This window comes from Phyllosticta citriasiana (genome assembly GCF_038021145.1).
Source record: "Phyllosticta citriasiana strain CBS 120426 chromosome Unknown IWZ02scaffold_19, whole genome shotgun sequence".
NCBI lineage: Eukaryota > Fungi > Ascomycota > Dothideomycetes > Botryosphaeriales > Phyllostictaceae > Phyllosticta > Phyllosticta citriasiana.
This window is the reverse complement of record NW_027117296.1, coordinates 195,051-212,499: the sequence shown is the minus strand read 5'-3', so window position 1 is coordinate 212,499 and position 17,449 is coordinate 195,051. Positions and strand designations below refer to the sequence as shown.

The 17,449-nt window shown below is 33.9% G+C and overlaps 1 protein-coding gene across 1 annotated transcript; it reads left to right on the top strand.

Moving 5' to 3' along the window:
• Positions 1–115: 115 nt before the first annotated feature.
• Positions 116–1,173, top strand: IWZ02DRAFT_510531 (uncharacterized protein; the record flags this gene model as incomplete). Its single annotated transcript, XM_066770507.1, has 2 exons — positions 116–1,057; positions 1,114–1,173. The coding sequence occupies exons 1-2, from the start codon at positions 350–352 to the stop codon at positions 1,171–1,173; spliced, it is 768 nt and encodes a 255-aa protein (XP_066618123.1). The 5' UTR covers positions 116–349.
• Between the last annotated feature and the right edge of the window lie 16,276 nt (positions 1,174–17,449).

The window sequence follows — 17,449 nt, the reverse complement described above, 5'->3', positions numbered from 1 at the left end:
AATCTTGAGAAAAGGAGCCATTCTCGTTGAGAGACACATCAGTTCTTGTTAACGATATGTCTCGCACTTAGGCCATGTAGCTTTTGCACTGGTTTTGAAGTCATTATGCAGATCTGTTGGCTGTGTGTGACGTCTGGTGGTACAGATTCCTGGTTCCCAAGTGGGACTAGCGCCTCCATTTCTGGGTGCGTCCCACGTTTCTCTCAACACCATCACCATCACTATCACCGCTCGTCACTCTGCCCTCTATCGTCCTCGCATCCTGCGCAAATCTCTCCTGTGCTCAATCCCCAATCTGCTCTTGGTCAATCAGCCGACGCCCTCATCCTCTCAAGTGTTTCTCGCCGGCATGGCCATCACCAACGCTCGCCGCTTGCGTCGGCTTCACCTCCAGCCATTCGATCGATCCGACCAAGTCGCAGAGAAGCGGCGCATTAAACGGGAGCTGAAGGACCTCAAAGCAGCGATGCGCCACGAGCGCGCCGAAGTCCAGGATACGTTCCACCAAGACTTGATCACGCGCAAAGAGTACAAGCACGCCCTCGCAGCCATCAACCTCTACGAGACGCGACGATCCCTCCAAATCGACCCGCCCACTCCCGCGCCCGCCAGCCTCGAAGGCCTGCCGCGCGAGCTACGCCAAAACATCTTCTCCAAGCTGCTCAAGGACGACGAGCTCTCTGACGACCGCCGGCCGCACGAGTTGGTTACGCAGACAACCAAAATCGCCCTCGTCTGCCGCAAGTTTCGCGACGACATGGACCACGTCGAGGCCGTCTGGCGCCAGCGCATGGCCGTGCTGTCGGCGCTCTATGCGCCGGAACGAGAGCACTTTTCTCGCGTCGCGCGCAGCTTGACGCAGGTCATCAACCAGACGCGCGCCGTTGACCGACGGATCCAGCAGGAGCGAAACCGCCGCAAGAATGTCAAGAAGAGGGAGAAGGCGGAGAAGCGGCGCAAACGCGATGGCAATGCGTTGAAGACGGCTCAGCAGGGCGGCCAGAAGAGGAGCAAGCCGGGCTCGTCGCTCATGATGGCGGAGCGCGGCAATCGAGGCGTGAGTTGGTCTTGTTGCTGTGACTTGGCGACGCTGGCTGATTTGTATTTGTCCAGAGAGATGATTCGCAGGACGTTCCGCCGTGGGCTGGCACGCGCAAGACGTTTGATGACTAGACAGACCATCATGAGTGGTCGGGGTGTCTTTTCCATGGACACGGGACAGCATTCGGCGTCGTTTGGGCCGCATTCATGACGGTCGGGCACAGAACCCACATCTCCACCCAACCTCCACTCCTACATTTATCTCTCCTTGCTTCCAGCTGTCTCGTCTCCACGCGTCTCGCATGTATTGCATTTCATCCCCGGTCCCGCCAAGGGCGTCTAACCGCCAACGGCAGGAATCCTGTGCGCTGCATGGGTCCGCCGCGGTCCGGCCCTGTCGTCTGGCCCCTGCCTACACCACTTGGTCTCCCATCTCTCCAAAACATACACCTCCATACTGCCCAAGCCGACCGCCGCCGTACTGCTTCGACTCGACTCGGACAATGCTGGGCCGAGCTCTTCTAGATCGCACATCAAACCAGTTTCTTCTTCCACCCTACTCTCCTTTTCTTATCCCGTCTCATTGACAGTTCCTAGCCCCATCACGTCTCCATCGGCTGGCCCTCCCTCGCTCGCTCACTCGTTAGCTTACCCCTCTCGTCCCCTCGCTCGTCGCTTCAACCGCTCACGGGCACACTCTTCTCTAGTTTAGCCACCATTTCTTAGAAAAAGCCTGTGTGATAATAAGTTATTACCATACACTAAAATTTTTAGGAACTTTAAAATTACTATACCTACTATAACCCTATAGCGCGGGCTTATATATGCATAACTAAAGTAGGAAAGTAATATACTACCTTATAAAGCATTATACTATAAGTATACCCTTACCTACCCTTCTAGGGGAGGCTATACCTAACTAGGTCCCCTATCTACTAGATAATACTAATAATACCCCCTAAAATACCCCTATACTACCTAGCCTACTACCTACCTAAATAGCTAAAGATATAATAGACTAGAATTCTATAGAGGACCTAGTCCCCCTATCCTCCCTACCTATTATTATGTAAGGCCTAGTAGAGGAAGAGTATATAGTCCTAAAAAGGACTATTCTAGTTAATATATCTAAACCTAACCCTATATACTAATAAAAGAGAGGAAAGAGAATAAGAATTAGATTCTATCTAAATTTTAACTCCTCCTAGGAGGCTATTAATGCGGCCCTCTTATATATCCTATATACTATAAACCTTTTATATAATATAAGTAAGAAATATAGACTTTATAATCTAAGTAACATCCTATAGGACTATACTAAGATAGGGTATATTAGTAATTATCATAAATTATTAAGTAGCTAATATATAGGCTTTCGCCTAAAGGCTATCTACTTAGTCGGACGTATATAAAATTAAAAGAACTTAATTAAAGTTAAGTAGAGAAGAGATAAAGTTAAGTAAAGTCTTATTAATTATTATAAATATAGAAGATACTATATACTCTTCTATCTTCTATATGTATTTATATAAGAAGTGAAATAAGAACTAAACTCTCTCTTTACTACGCGAATTACTACTTTAGTTATATTATTAAAATAGATAAGAAATTAATCTTCTTATTACTACGCGAAGTTTCGTTAGCCGTTAAGTAGGCTATATATCCTTAGTAGTATTTATTATCTATTAGTACTACTAGCTTATATAGCTTAGTTATAATTATCTTTAGCTTATTAAGTAATCGCGTAAGGGCGTAGTTATAATATGCTTACATTACTAGCATCTAATAGCTATTACGTTACGTCTAATAGCCGCGTCTAATAGCTATTACGACATTCCCCCCCTAATAGGAAGCCTAAGTTAGCTTATTAAGTACTTACGCGGATAACTAACTAGCGTTATTTCGGTAAGGGCGTAAAGTATAGGACTACTAGGTATATCTTATTATTAGGGTTATAGTTTAACTAACCTTCTTTACTACTACCCTTTCTTTAATAACTAATCTTCCTTATATTAACTTTTCCTATAATAATAATCCCTCATCATTACATCTTCCCTTTCTTACTTAAGTAATAATAGTAAGTTATTACGTTTACGGTAAGTTCTTAGTTTAAAACGCTTAACTAATTGTTATATAATAGTATCTAATTAATCTCATTACTTAAAGCGCCTTAAAGGCAATATAATACCTTAAGAGGATGCTAAGGCTACTTAGAATCATCGCGTAACACGTTACACGTAATTAGCTAATTATTAGTATATCCGGAGTTTTTTAAAAAGGTGAAGTAAGGCTAACTAGTCTAGGTATAGTACCTAGCTCCTAAGAGCTAGCGTATATTACTATTCCACCTATAGATCCTTACGTAAATGTTACGCATACTAATATACCTACTATACCTACTTTATCCTTACGTACGCGTTCTAGTAGCTATTACATAAACGTACTATTAAGTATACCTTTATATAAGGGTAATAATAGTAGCATTATTTATCTAGCCGCTTTACCTACGGAATTACTAGCGGAACCTTTAGATTAGGATTTAGAGGTAGATGCTTCTAATAAGATTATAGTCTTCATCCTACGTAAGGCCTTTAAAAAACTCGCTAAGGTATATATTACTACTTACTTATCTTCGTGTAATAGCTAACTTATTATAGAAATCCCTTAGCGGTAATAAAACTAGCTAATATATAATATATATGTTAGGCCTTAGTAACTTAGCTTATTATGCTATTATCCTAGTTTCTAAGGACTATTTTAATATTATGTCTACGGAATCTTATAGCTCTTCATATAATGCTTACTTAATTTAATATGTAGGTATTAATTAAGCTACTAGTTATACTAAGTACTAGGATAATCTCTCTACTTACATCTTCTACGGTTACCGTAAGTTACTAGGTTTCTTATAGGGTTATTACGTGAACTACATCTAGGGCACTAGTAACCTTAATTATACTATAAGTAACCTTACTAGTACTCATCCTCCTAATTAATATAAAAGATATAAGGATGAGATATAGCCTAGAGAGTACCTTACTCTTCACCGCGTAATAGATAACTAGGTTAATAACTTTCTCTAGGGCTCTATTAAAGGTGTAATAAGGCCTAAACTTAAGAAGTTAGCTCTAATTCCTACTAAAGAGGAGGAAGAGGAGTAGGGGTATAAAAGATAAGGAATAAAATTAAAATAGGGAATAGGATGGATAAGGATAAATTAGTTTATATAGATAAGGGTTATTTACTACGGTGTTAGAGGATTCTCTTTACTAGAGTATAGGCGGGTTAGTTATCTAATTACGTTTCTTCCCATGATTCTTATTAGAGGAAGGCTCTTTTCTACTTTTCTAGGTTCTTTAGTAGTCTAGGGGTAGAAGGATTAGTAGTATAGAAGTCCTCTACTTTTTAGAGGGCCCTAATAAAAGAACTTACTATATACTACTTATTATCTTAATTATATCCTACCTATTAAACCTAATACTTTAAAGTTCTATAAGTAACCTTACTTACGCGGATAAAGTTAACTTCCTATTCTTACTAGTTATTAATAATCTCGGGTTTTAGTTCTATGTATCTCTATTATAGTAATGGGTCTATAGCTACTTTATGTAGGTAATTAGCATAGAAAAGGTTTATTACCTTCATGCTTTCTAGAAGATCTAGTTTATACGAATGATCTTTTATTCTAGTAACCTTAAATGGTCCTACGTTAGGAGCGTCTAATTTTAGATTTAGCCGGTCCGTTATCTAGCTAGTCTTCTTAATGTAAATAAAGTCTCTAATATTAAAGTTAGGTATATAACGGTATTTATTAGCTTATTAGTAGTTCTTTTCTTACGATTATTAAATTAATTTATAGGCGTACTTATAGGCCTCTTATCTTCTTTTTTAGAGAGACTAAGCTATAGACTATGCTCTACCTTCTAGTAAAGTAATTATTATTATGCGAGTAGTCTAGTTATAATACATATATAGTAAGAAGCTAAGATCTATTTTAGCTAGTACGAGACCTATAGCCTTATATAGAAGGGTAGCCTAAGCTAGGTCCATTAATAGTAGAAGGTTAGACTAGTTATTTTAATAGTAATTAATAAAGGGTCATAGTTAGCGTATAAGAACCTAATTAACTATCTTAGTAATTCCGTTTATCTAAGAGTAATAGGCTAAATTAAAGTGTTATTTAATACTAGTTAACTTATATAGCTCCCGTATAAAGGCTAAAATGAACTAAGGACCTTAATCTAATAGTATACTTTTAGAATTTCCGAAAATTCGGTAGACGTAATCATAAAAAAGTTAAGATACTCCTTTAGTATTAATTTTCTTCGTGTAAGGTAAACTAAAGGTTCTTTAGGATAACTAGTCTATAATAATAAGAATATAATTAAATCCCTTTTAGTCTTATAGTATCTCTTTAAAATCTATAGCTAGGTATTACTAGGGATAGTTAGGAATTAGTAGAGGATATAGAAGGCTAGGTGTCTTATTAGTAAATTTATAGTTCTAGTAGTAAATATGGTAGTTTTAGCTATATCTCTTAATTATGTAAGTCTAGCTAGGCTAGTAATAGTATCACTATACTAGCTTTTACATTTTATTAATTCTAGGATGGGTAGTAATATAAGTAGTATATATTACTTTAATTATTCTTACGTAAAGGTTATCCTAGTTAGGAATAACTAATACGCTATAGTAAAGAAGTAATCCATCCTATAACTTCTAATATAATTTATTTTCCGGTTAAAGATGGGCTATTTCCCTCTATAGTTTAAGATCTAGGTTTTCTCTATTTACGTAGAGGAGCTCATTAAGGAAAATTATTAGTAGAGAAACTTCCGGCTCCATCATTATAAGTAGGACTACCTAGGAAGTAGGAATGAGATACTACTCTTATATAGCCTTTAATTTCTCTTTTTAAGTCTTAAGTTACTCTTACTTTCTTATAAGAATATCTATAATGATGTTTTCCTTTCCTAGTTAGTAGGTAAACCGGACTTAGTACTTAGTAAGTTACTTAGCCTATCTTACTTATCATGTAGATAATTAGTACTTAGAAGTAAAGTGTTCTAATGCTTAATAGTCTATAATTATAAGAAAAGGTTTATAAAGGCCTATAAGTATAGATCTCTATTCCTCTAGTCCTTACATAATAGCTAGGAGTTCTTTATTAGGTATTCCGTAGTAGAGTTTAGCATCTAATATTACCTTAGAATAAAAGGATACTAGTTTCTATTTATAATCTTTTTAATATTATAATAGGACTCCTATAACTACTCTATTACTTACATCTATTTCCGTATAAGTATCTAAAGTTAGATTATAGTTTATAAGTAGTGATTTACTATATATTAGTTTCTTAAGGTTCCTAAAAGATTCTTCCTTAACTAGTCTAAGTTATTACTACTTTACTTTTAAACATAGTTTCTCTAGTAGCTAGCTAATTCGTCTATAGTTAGGAAGGAATCTCTAATAAAAGTTATAGAATCCTAAGAAAGACTAAAGAGATTAAAGGGTTATAGGTAATTACTAGGTATAAATAGGTTTAATTTTTTATAGGTCTATTAATATACCCTTAGTAGAGATAATGTATCCTAGAAATTTCATGCTAGTAGTTAAGAACTTACTCTTTTTTATATTAGCTTATAGTCCCGCTCTATGTAATTATTATAGAACTTTAATGACGTATTAAGTATAATTATACGGGTTTTTAGAAATGATAAGAATATCATCTATAAAAGTAATAATGAAATCATCTAAATAGTTAAATAGAACTTAGTTAATAAAATATTAAAAAGTAGTAGGCCCGTTACTTAGCCTAAAAGGTAAAATATAGTATTTAAATAATCTATATCTTATATAGAAGGTAGTATATTCTTTAGACTACTTTTAAAGGCGGATTTAATAGAAAGCTTATTAAATATCTAGTTTTATGTAGACCTTTCCCTTACCTACTCTCTATAAGAGTTCTAAGATAAGAGGTAAAGGATATAAGTCCTTCTTTATCTAATCATTTAACTATTAGTAGTTAATATAAATTTACTAACCACCTCCGGGTTTTTTTACTACTAATACTAGAGAGGTATAGGGTACATAGCTCTTAGTAATAAATCCTTTCTTTAAGTTCTCTTAGACGTATTCCTTTACTATGGCTAGCTATTCTAGGGATATCCTATAGAGGGGACTTATTAGTAAGCATAGAGAATCCTTATGTATAAGAGAAATTTAATAATTAACTCCTATATAATAGGGTAGTAGCTAATTAGATTCTTATTTTAAAAAGACGTCGCGGTAGTTTTTATACTTAGAGGGTAAATAATCATTAAGGTATTTATTAAAAGCTTCATCTTTATTAGCTTCATTAATATTATTAAGTATAATAGAATGGAGGTTTACTACTTCCGTTAGTGTTTTTATAGGTAGGTTAATTTCTATAAGAAAGGTGAAAAAGGTTTCTTAATTATTAACTTTAATATCATTAGAGATGTATATTAAAGAAACTAATCGGTTTATCTATAGATCTTTACTTCGTGCGGATAATTTTAGAACTTTTAAAAGATTTAAAAAAGAAATTCGGTCCGGAGGATCTAACTAAATAAGTTATTAGTTACGGTAATCTAGAAGAACATAATAATATATAAGGAACTAGCAGCCTAGAATAATATTATAGCGCCTAATATCTAGTATGAAGGTGTATATTATAACTAGCTAATATTAGAAATGGAATTATAATTAATAAATGAAATTAAGTTACTTATTTATGCGTTAGTTAAACCTAGAGACTTTAAGGTTCCTACTAGTAATCTTTCTTTTCTTAATCCCTAATTCCCTAAGTTATAGAAGAAGTTAAGGATAAATAAAGCTAGATCTATTTATACTAGTATTAACTAGGGTATAAACGGGTATAGCATAACTACTAGCTATAATTATAGTTCGTATAGTAAACGGGTATCCTCTAATAAGGTCATAAATGTTTACCTATAAATTAGTAATTTATAGAGCTCTAAGCTTATGTCTTAGGGAGGAGACTTCCCCTAAGACTTATTATTTTCTAATAAAGAAGAGTATAGTTCTAATATTACGTACTCTTCTCCTTCTTCTTCTATTATAGTATTAACTATCTTTACTTTAGTTTCTAGGTACTATTAGATAAGGTGTCTAAACTTTCTATATTAATAGTAGGGTCTAATATTACCTTAGAGTTCCGCTTTTCCTTTATATATTAGATTTTCCGTTATTACATAAGGAGTGGGTCTCTATAATAATCTTAAAAAAGGCTACTCTCTTATACTTCTACCTATTAAAAGAGTAGATTTACCTACTTATTCCTATTATTATTTCTTTATACGGTCTTCCTAGGATGATAAAGATACATTTCTACTATTTTAATACTTAATTATACTTTATGCGATAGGGTATACCTTTTAAAGGTATTCTTTAAATGAGATAGAGTCATCTTATTTAATTCCTACTAAATAAGTTTATAGTAGGGGATCTAATAAAGAGTAAAAATCCTCTTTCTATTATTCATACGGAAGATTAGCCTCTAAAGCTAGGTATATAAACTCTAACTAGAACTTCTAAAGATCTATAGGAATTTTATAATAAAGGTCCTTTAGCTTCTTCTTTATATCCTTTCACTAATGTAGATTCTTAAATACTTACTTAAGCTAGTAATATAAGTTAGTATTAAGAACCGGATTATCTATCTTTACGTAAGCACATAAAAATAGTACTAGATACTATACTACCTCACCCTATATCCTTAAGAGGATGTAACTTATAATAGCTTCCTTAGTATCTATAGTAGTACCTCTTTTAAAGTAGTCTTTATTACTACGAATTTTATTATTTATGAGTAGCTACTAATACTTATACGTAGGGTTCTAGCTGTTTATTAATTTAGGTAGGTTAGGCACTCTTAGTATATATTTCTTCTTCTTCTAGGATCTATTCTCTTCTAAATACTATGAACTTATTAACTTAATAGTATCTTCGCGTAATGTTATTTAATAACTTATAATTCTTTCCGCTAAGTTAAGGATAACTTATTTAAGAGTCTTAATTTATATCTTTATGTAAATAGTAATATCCTATGTTTATCCCTTTATAAGGGGGGTAATCTTAGATTAATAGTTATTAGCTTCTTCTAGTAGAATATACCTAAAAGCTTCTTTAACCTAAAATTATATCACGTAAAAAAGACCTTTCTCTTATACTTATATATTAAGCTTAACTAGTAATAGGGAGTAAAAAGATTATAATAAGAAGGGGAATACCTATCCTCTTCCTTTCTTAGATTTATAAGGTAATTTAGTACCTTCGCGTAAGGGTATTTATTATTAACTACTAGACTCCTCTTAAGTACTAGTTACGTAGGCTTAATTCTTAGCTATACTATCCGCGCATAGAATAGTCTTCTACTTTCTTATAAGTAGGTATAGGGAGGACGCCTCCTTAATGTTTACACGCTATACTATAGCCTTATAAAGACTTCTATAGTTAATATATACTTAATACTCTTTAGTCTTTAGATAATACTAATACACCTTACTAAGATGACTTAAATTACCTTCTTAAATAATAGGCGGTTATATATAAGGCTTAAGCTATATATATAGTATACCTAGTTTAGGTATTCTAATACCTCCCTTAGGTAATAAAAAAGTAGGACGGGGATAATACCTAGAATGATCTTCTATATCTATTACGAATCATTAAGCGGCTAATATGTAGGCTTTTACCTAAAGGCTATCTACTTAGTTAGATATATATAAAATTAAAAGAACTTAATTAAAGTTAAGTAGAGAAGAGATGAAGTTAAGTAAAGTCTTATTAATTATTATAAATATAGAAGATGCTATGTACTCTTCTATCTTCTATATATATTTATATAAGAAGTAAAATGAGAACTAAACTCTCTCTTTACTACGCGAATTACCACTTTAGTTATATTATTAAAATAGATGAGAAATTAATCTTCTTATTACTACGCGAAGTTTTATTAGCCGTTAAGTAGGCTATATATCCTTAGTAGTATTTATTATCTATTAGTACTACTAGCTTATACGGCTTAGTTATGATCATCTTTAGCTTATTAAGTAATCGCGTAAGGGCGTAGTTATAATGTACTCGCGTTACTAGCGTCTAATAGCTATTATATCGCGTCTAATAGCCGCGTCCGATAGCTATCGCGATAGTAATACGTCTTTAATTCTTACTATATAGGTTAACTCCCTTAAGAATACTACTTATATATTAGGGGTAAAGGTCTATTAGTTCTAAAAGCTAGTTATCCTCCTATTATACTACTACCCTAGTATATAGACTAACTAAGTAAGATAGCTACTATATTACTTACTATGCCTTTTTAGGTTAGCTAGTATAGTAGTATTAGTCCTACTACCTTATAGAGTAAGTAAGATTTATACCTACCTAGAGGTTAATAGTTTAAGTCCCGGTTAAACCGCTCTTATAGGTGTAAGCTAAATTTAGGTTATTACTTAGAGGTATATATATTAGTTAGTAGTATACTTATATAATCTATATACCTAGCATATATCGCGCTTTTTTACTACTAAATATACATACCGTATTTCTATAGCTACTATAGTATTACTACCTACTAGTTAGCCTTATCTCCTAACTAGCCTAGTACCTATATATTAGTAGATAGGTTCCCTATTAGCGCTAACTTACGTCCGCTTTATAGCTAAACGGGTTAAACGTAAGGACGCGTTCCTCTAAGGGGGAGATAGTATTATGCTACTACCCTAGTACATAGACTAACTAAGTAAGATAGCTACTATCTTACTTACTATACCTTTTTAGGTTAGCTAGCGTAGTAGTATCGGTCCTACTACCTTATACCTCCCTACTAGCCTAGCTAGGCTATTATATATAGCCTAAGTATAGAAGGTAACTACTACTATACTAACCTACGCTATAACTCTATAATAGAAAGTAACTATAAAGAATACCCCTACTACCCCTATATAAAGGCCCCTCTAGGACATATAGGTTATTATATAACTATAAAATAACATCCTAGAATTTAATCCCCTCTCTATCTAAAATAACATTAATAATACCTTTAAGAATGCTAGTATATCTAGACCTATTATATCTATAGTAATATATAGAGAGAAGAGTGATATCCTACTTACTAGCTCTTCCTAATATGACTTAAAATTCCTTATCTCCTATAAGACTATCCTTACTTACCTATTTCCTAAAGCTATAGTTTAGAAGATCTAAATATAGTATAAGGTAGTAGCCTACGGAATTCCTCTTTAGGACCTCTATATGCTTAATATTAGATAATTTATTACTAAAGAAGTCTATATGTTTAACTCTAGACTCTCTATAGTTAGATCCCTATACTAGCTTACCTTAGCTAAGAGGAGAGCTATATAGAAAGTAGGGTTAATCATCCTTACCTTCTATATTATAAAGGAGGCTAAGTAAGCTATCTTAAAATACCTATACATTATAGGAGTAAGTATAAGGGTTATGAAACTTCTATAACTCACCCTAGGCATATAGTATATAAAGTGTTAAGAGTTTAGCTATAGCTCCCCTAGATGCTATAATATAATAAAGTATTCCTTATATATAGGCCCCTATACTATAGAGAAGCATAACTATAAGCACTATATAAAAAGGGGCATAGTGTATACCTATACTACCCTTAATTATATTAACTATAACGGTATATACTAGTCCTAGGACCTTAGTTACCCCTATTATCTAATAAAGCTAGTTTACTAGACTAGATATTAGGAAACCTAAAAGTTATATAAGTTAACTTAAATAGGAGCGCCTAAGCTACTAAGGTAGTACTCTAGGATGTACTATAACTTAGCATTTACCTAATCTTTATCTAGGAGCTATAGACTATACTATAAGATAATATATCTAATATATAATTAATCTCTTACCTATCTATAATATAAATCCTCCCTCCCTCCCTATAGGGCACCCGCCCTTAGATAATGCTTTACCTAAATAAATCTCTAGTCTACATCTAGGTAAATATATATCTAGATATCTTCCCTAGCTCTAACTACCTTATAGTTAACCTAACCTATTAAGAAGAAAATATTCATGTAATTAATATATATATATTATGCCGCTACCCTAGTATTTAGACTAACTAAGTAAGATAGCTACTATCTTACTTACTATGCCTTTTTAGGTTAGCTAGCGTAGTAGTATTAGTCCTACTACCTTATAGAGTAAGCGAGATTTATACCTACCTAGAGGTTAATAGTTTAAGTCCTAGTCGAACTACTCTTATAGGTATAAGCTAAATTTAGGTTATTACTTAGGGGTATATATATTAGTTAGTAGCGTACTTATATAATCTATATACCTAGTATATATCGCGCTTTTTTACTACTATACGTGCGTACCGCGTTTCTATAGCTACTATAGTATTACTACCTACTAGTTAGCCTTATCCCCTAACCGGCCTAGTACCTATATATTAGTAGATAGGTTCCCTATTAGCGCTAACTTACGTCCGCTTTATGGCTAAACGGGTTAAACGTAAGGACGCGTTCCTCTAAGGGGGAGATAGTATTATGCTACTACCCTAGTATATAGACTAACTAAGTAAGATAGCTACTATCTTACTTACTATACCTTTTTAGGTTAGCTAGTATAGTAGTATCGGTCCTACTACCTTATAATATAATAAGGTAGAATAAGGTAACCCTACCTTCCTATATATAATAGAAAGAGTTATTAGGTATAGCCCCCCTACTATACTAATAATCTATATTAGGGACTTTAATAAATACTACCCCTTATAGGACCTACTCTCCCCCTAATCTTATAAAGTAGAAGTACTATCTAAATAGATTAAGAATAATAACCTTAAAATCCTAAACTAACCCGGAATAGAAACTTTCTTCTATATAGGAATAGAAAGGGAAATAGTTATTAATCTTACTCTATATATAATAATAGTAGCCTAAAGGGTACTTAACTAGTAAATACTAGAGAACCCCTTATCTAATTATAACGCCATCCTCTTTATAATTATGTATAATAAGTTTAGGAACATGCTAATACTACTACCCTAGTATAATATAAAGAAGGCTAATATAATACTAACGCCTACGGACCCTACTAGAGATTAGGGATTAAGGTAGGGCCTAGTAGCTACTAATTAGAACCCGAATAGGGCCGTACATATAAGTAAGGATACATAAAAAGCCCTCTATAGATAAAACCTTATAAACTAAGGTTTCTTCTAATATCTACTCTAAATACATTATTATTACTACTTAATTTAACCTCCTACGGTACTAAATCTTATATTTAAAACCTTTAACTACCGTAGCTAGTTAAATTAAAAATGGCTCCTATAACTTATTTAGGAAGTATTAACCTAGAGGCCGGTATACTAGCTATAAACCTACTAGTTAAAGGCTAAGAGGCTACTAACCTAAGGATAGTTCCTCCCTAGGTTAATAAAGATGCTTACGTTAAAGTAAAGTCCCTAAATAATAGTAAGAGCTAGCTCTTAGCTACGCTAGCACTAAATCCGCATATTATAACTATTAATAATAAGATTACGGTGCTCTTAGTAATAATAGACTCTATAAATACGGAAGAGCTTATTAATATATACTAATAAGTTTAGAGACTCTAGGAGATTAAATAGTCTCTTAGGGCTACCTACTATAACCCTAGTTAGGGCTAACTCGCGACCTAAATTATAAGTTCTATACTAAAATCCCCTTAGCTCTCTTATTAAGGCCCCTACGCCTAAGCTTATAAGCTTAGAGGTAAAGAATATTAACTCCTAGTTCTAGGCCCTAAATAATGCGTTTAAAACATATAGTACTTCTAAAGATTTAGGGTACTAGTTATAATAGGCTACCTAAGAGCTAGCTATTAGTAAGGTAAACCTATATAATAAGGTATTTAACGCCCTTAACTTAAAAATAGACCCCCTAGTTCACTTTAAAGACTTCTATATATTTATTACTATTACGGTTTCTAACCGTTTATATCCTTAGATAGATCCTATAGTTAAAGCGTTAGGCTTAAAGCGCCGATTCACCGCCTATATACTTACTTAGATTAGTACTTTAATCCTACTATCGTGAGACTAGCTTACTACGACTAATTATTACTATAAGAAAGGAGTTAACTCACGTACCTACATCTTAATTTCCTAAAAATTACGGATTAGATCCGGGATCCTAATGTATAGAGGTTTAAAATATATATAAAGTTCTTTAATATAACTTAGAGGAAGGAGTAAGAGTTTAAAACTCTATAGTCTATGCTAGAGACTAAGGAATAACATCTTAAGTTTAAGATTAATAAAGAGCACTATATTATATACTAGTTTTCGCGGGTATACCCACTCTTATGTACTAAATTAACTAAGATAAGTGCTAAGAGCTAGATAAAGACTAAGCATAACATATTTACTAAGGTTAAGAAAGTAGAAGAGCTCCTAGAGTAGTCCTCCTAAAGGAGTAACCCTAAAAGGGCGCCTAAATAGGGCCGGTTTAACTCTAGTTTAAAGCCCCCTTAGGGGCTAAGACGTAAAAAGAAATACTAGGGCTCCCTATCTAGGGGTATAGCTAATAAGGTAACCTACCTAGGGAACGGGCTAAAGAACTATTAGACTAGTAACTAGTACTAAAAGGGCAGTAATCCCTAGCTAATAAGAGACTAACTACTACTAGCTAATAAGAGACTAACTACTACTAGCTAATAAGAAGTTAGAAAAAGGCGTGCCCTAGTTATTACGGCCTAACCCTTAGGCCGTAAGTATAATAGCCTACTATAGTGTTAAAGCTCTTATACGATAACCGCGCGCTATAACATTAAGCCGTAAAGGCGCGCTATACTAGTAAGCTACCTCACTAAGCCGCATTACTAAGCTATAGCTATAAGCTACCTCTACCCTTATAAGTAAGCTAACCTATAATCTCTAGCCTATATAGCCCTATAGTAATAACACCTACTATAAGCCCTTATACGGCACGTATTAACTAGCTTATAGGACTCTAAGTACGCATTTAATAACTAAGCCCTATAAGCCCTAGTAGCTAAATAAGTAGTTAAGTCTTAAGAGGCATCTTAGCTTAAATAATGCCTGCTTATACGGATAAGGGACTATATCTTAACTCCTATTCCCTTATGCTACCTTCCTCTCTCTTTCCTTTTACTTCTTAGAGTACGTAGGCTAGAAAAACTACTAGAAAGGATATAAATAAGCGGTTATACGGAACGGTAGCTAGCTATCTTTATTTTCTCATAATTAACTTCTTAAGTGGACTATTAGCCCTTCTTAACCTCTTATCTCTTACCTCCCTTCCTTATTATCTTATTATGATTATCTTATACGGACTACTTATAACTTATTCTCTAAAGTGTTACCATCTATTAGAGGCCTAAGAATAAGTCTAGACTATTCTAGACTCTTCTAGACCTCTTCTATTACTAAGAACTTATTTCTTCGGGTTCTTTTAGATTCTAGCCCTTATTCTAGATTGTCTTATTACTAAGGCCTAGAATCTTCTAGTCTAGATTAATTAGAAATCGTCTTCTATTAATAGAAGAACCTATTACTAATTACCTAGAGATAGAACTCTCTAGAATCTATAGGTTCTTCTATATAAACATCCTTAGGTAGCCTACTAGTTAGTCCTTTAAGGAAGTTCTCTTATAGTAAAGAATCTACTATATTCTCTACTATAAACTATCTACCATACGGTATATAATAAAGATATTACCTATCTTTATAGAATACCGCTAACAGGTTATGAGCCCGGCTAATAGTAATCTATAGATTACTATATAGCTTGCCTTATAATTTATAAGTAGGATTTTACTTCCTTCCCTACTTATAAGAAAGAATATACTATTCTTTCTATACTAGACCGCTCTTATAAGTAAGGCTTAGTAAGACTATCTTAGTGGATAGCTATTAAGCTAAACTTATAAAGAAGTCTAGGGAAAGCCTACTTATTTATATAAGTAAGGTATTTTTTAGGGTAAGGACTAGTATCCTAAGCCCTATCCTTAGGCTCTTAGCCTATCGAATTTTTCCTAGGACCGTCGGGCCTATATCTACCTAGGATTTTATTCTAGAACCTTCTAGTAGTCTAGAATAACCTTATTTACTACCTATTCTTTACCTTTCTCCGCCTTTCTCCGGATTTCCTCACATTTCTATTAACTACGTTAATATAAGGTGTGGCTGCGCGGCCTCTATACTATATTAGGCCTAAGCGTTACCCGTTTATACTAGTTCCCGCTAGTGTCTTAGCACGAGGAACACTAAAACTTCACGACACTTCGAAACGTTTTCGACCCGCATTGACCTAAATACTTTGCTTAGTAAGCAAAGTAGTATACTGTTTTAAAGAGAAAAGCTCGGCGGACAAGGATCTAAAATCAGATTCTTTATATTTCTACTCCCGGCTAAGTTATTAGAGAAAACATTAATACTCTAATAAACTCCCTACTTTCTATTAGGTACATCAGGCCCATTAGCACCTAATAAACTTCGAGACTTCATACACTTATAGTTTCCGCTTAAAACTATAAGTACATAGAGCTTTATACTCTAAAGACCTCTATAAGGTATAAAATCTTTAATATACCTTAAGAAAGGAACATCTTCTACTAGGAAATATGGGAAAAGAATTCCCTAGCATTCCTAAACTTAAAGGCCCTGAGAACTAGGAGTCTTAGCGATCTACTATAAATGATATAGTGATTATAGAAGGGCTAAAAGCCTATCTAGACTCTAAATCTTAACCTAAAGTAGAAGATCCTACCTAGGAGGTTAATAATGCTAGAATAAGGACTTTCATTAGGATCTCTATAGATCCTAAACTTTATTCTAGCATTGCCCATTATAGAACTATAAGTTCTATGGGAGAAGCCCTTAGAAAAAGATGTAAATCTAAGGGACTTTTATAGGAAGTCTCACACTTTATAAGGCTACTAAGCCTTAAAGATACGGGAGATATTAATACCTAGGTGGCTAATCTATTAGATGAGATAACCTTATTATCTTAGACTAAGATGGCCTTAACGGAGAGGCAGAAACTAGGTATATTCTTTAGTAATATACCTAGTAGCTATTCTTTATAGAGCGCCGTAGCCTAGCTAGGGCTAAAAGAAGAGACTACTCTAGACCACCTTATAGAGCGTCTAGTAGAAGAGTCTCGGCGCCGAGAACTAGAAGAAGAAAGTAATACTGCCCTTATTACTACAACTAGTAATAAAGGGAAATCTTCTTCTAAAAAGAACGCCTCTACTTATAATAATAAGAGTACTAAGAAGTGCTCTTATTATAAAAAGAATGGCCATCTAGAAAAGGACTGCTATAAAAGAGCTAGGAATTTAAAGGGTAAAGAAAATAATAGTA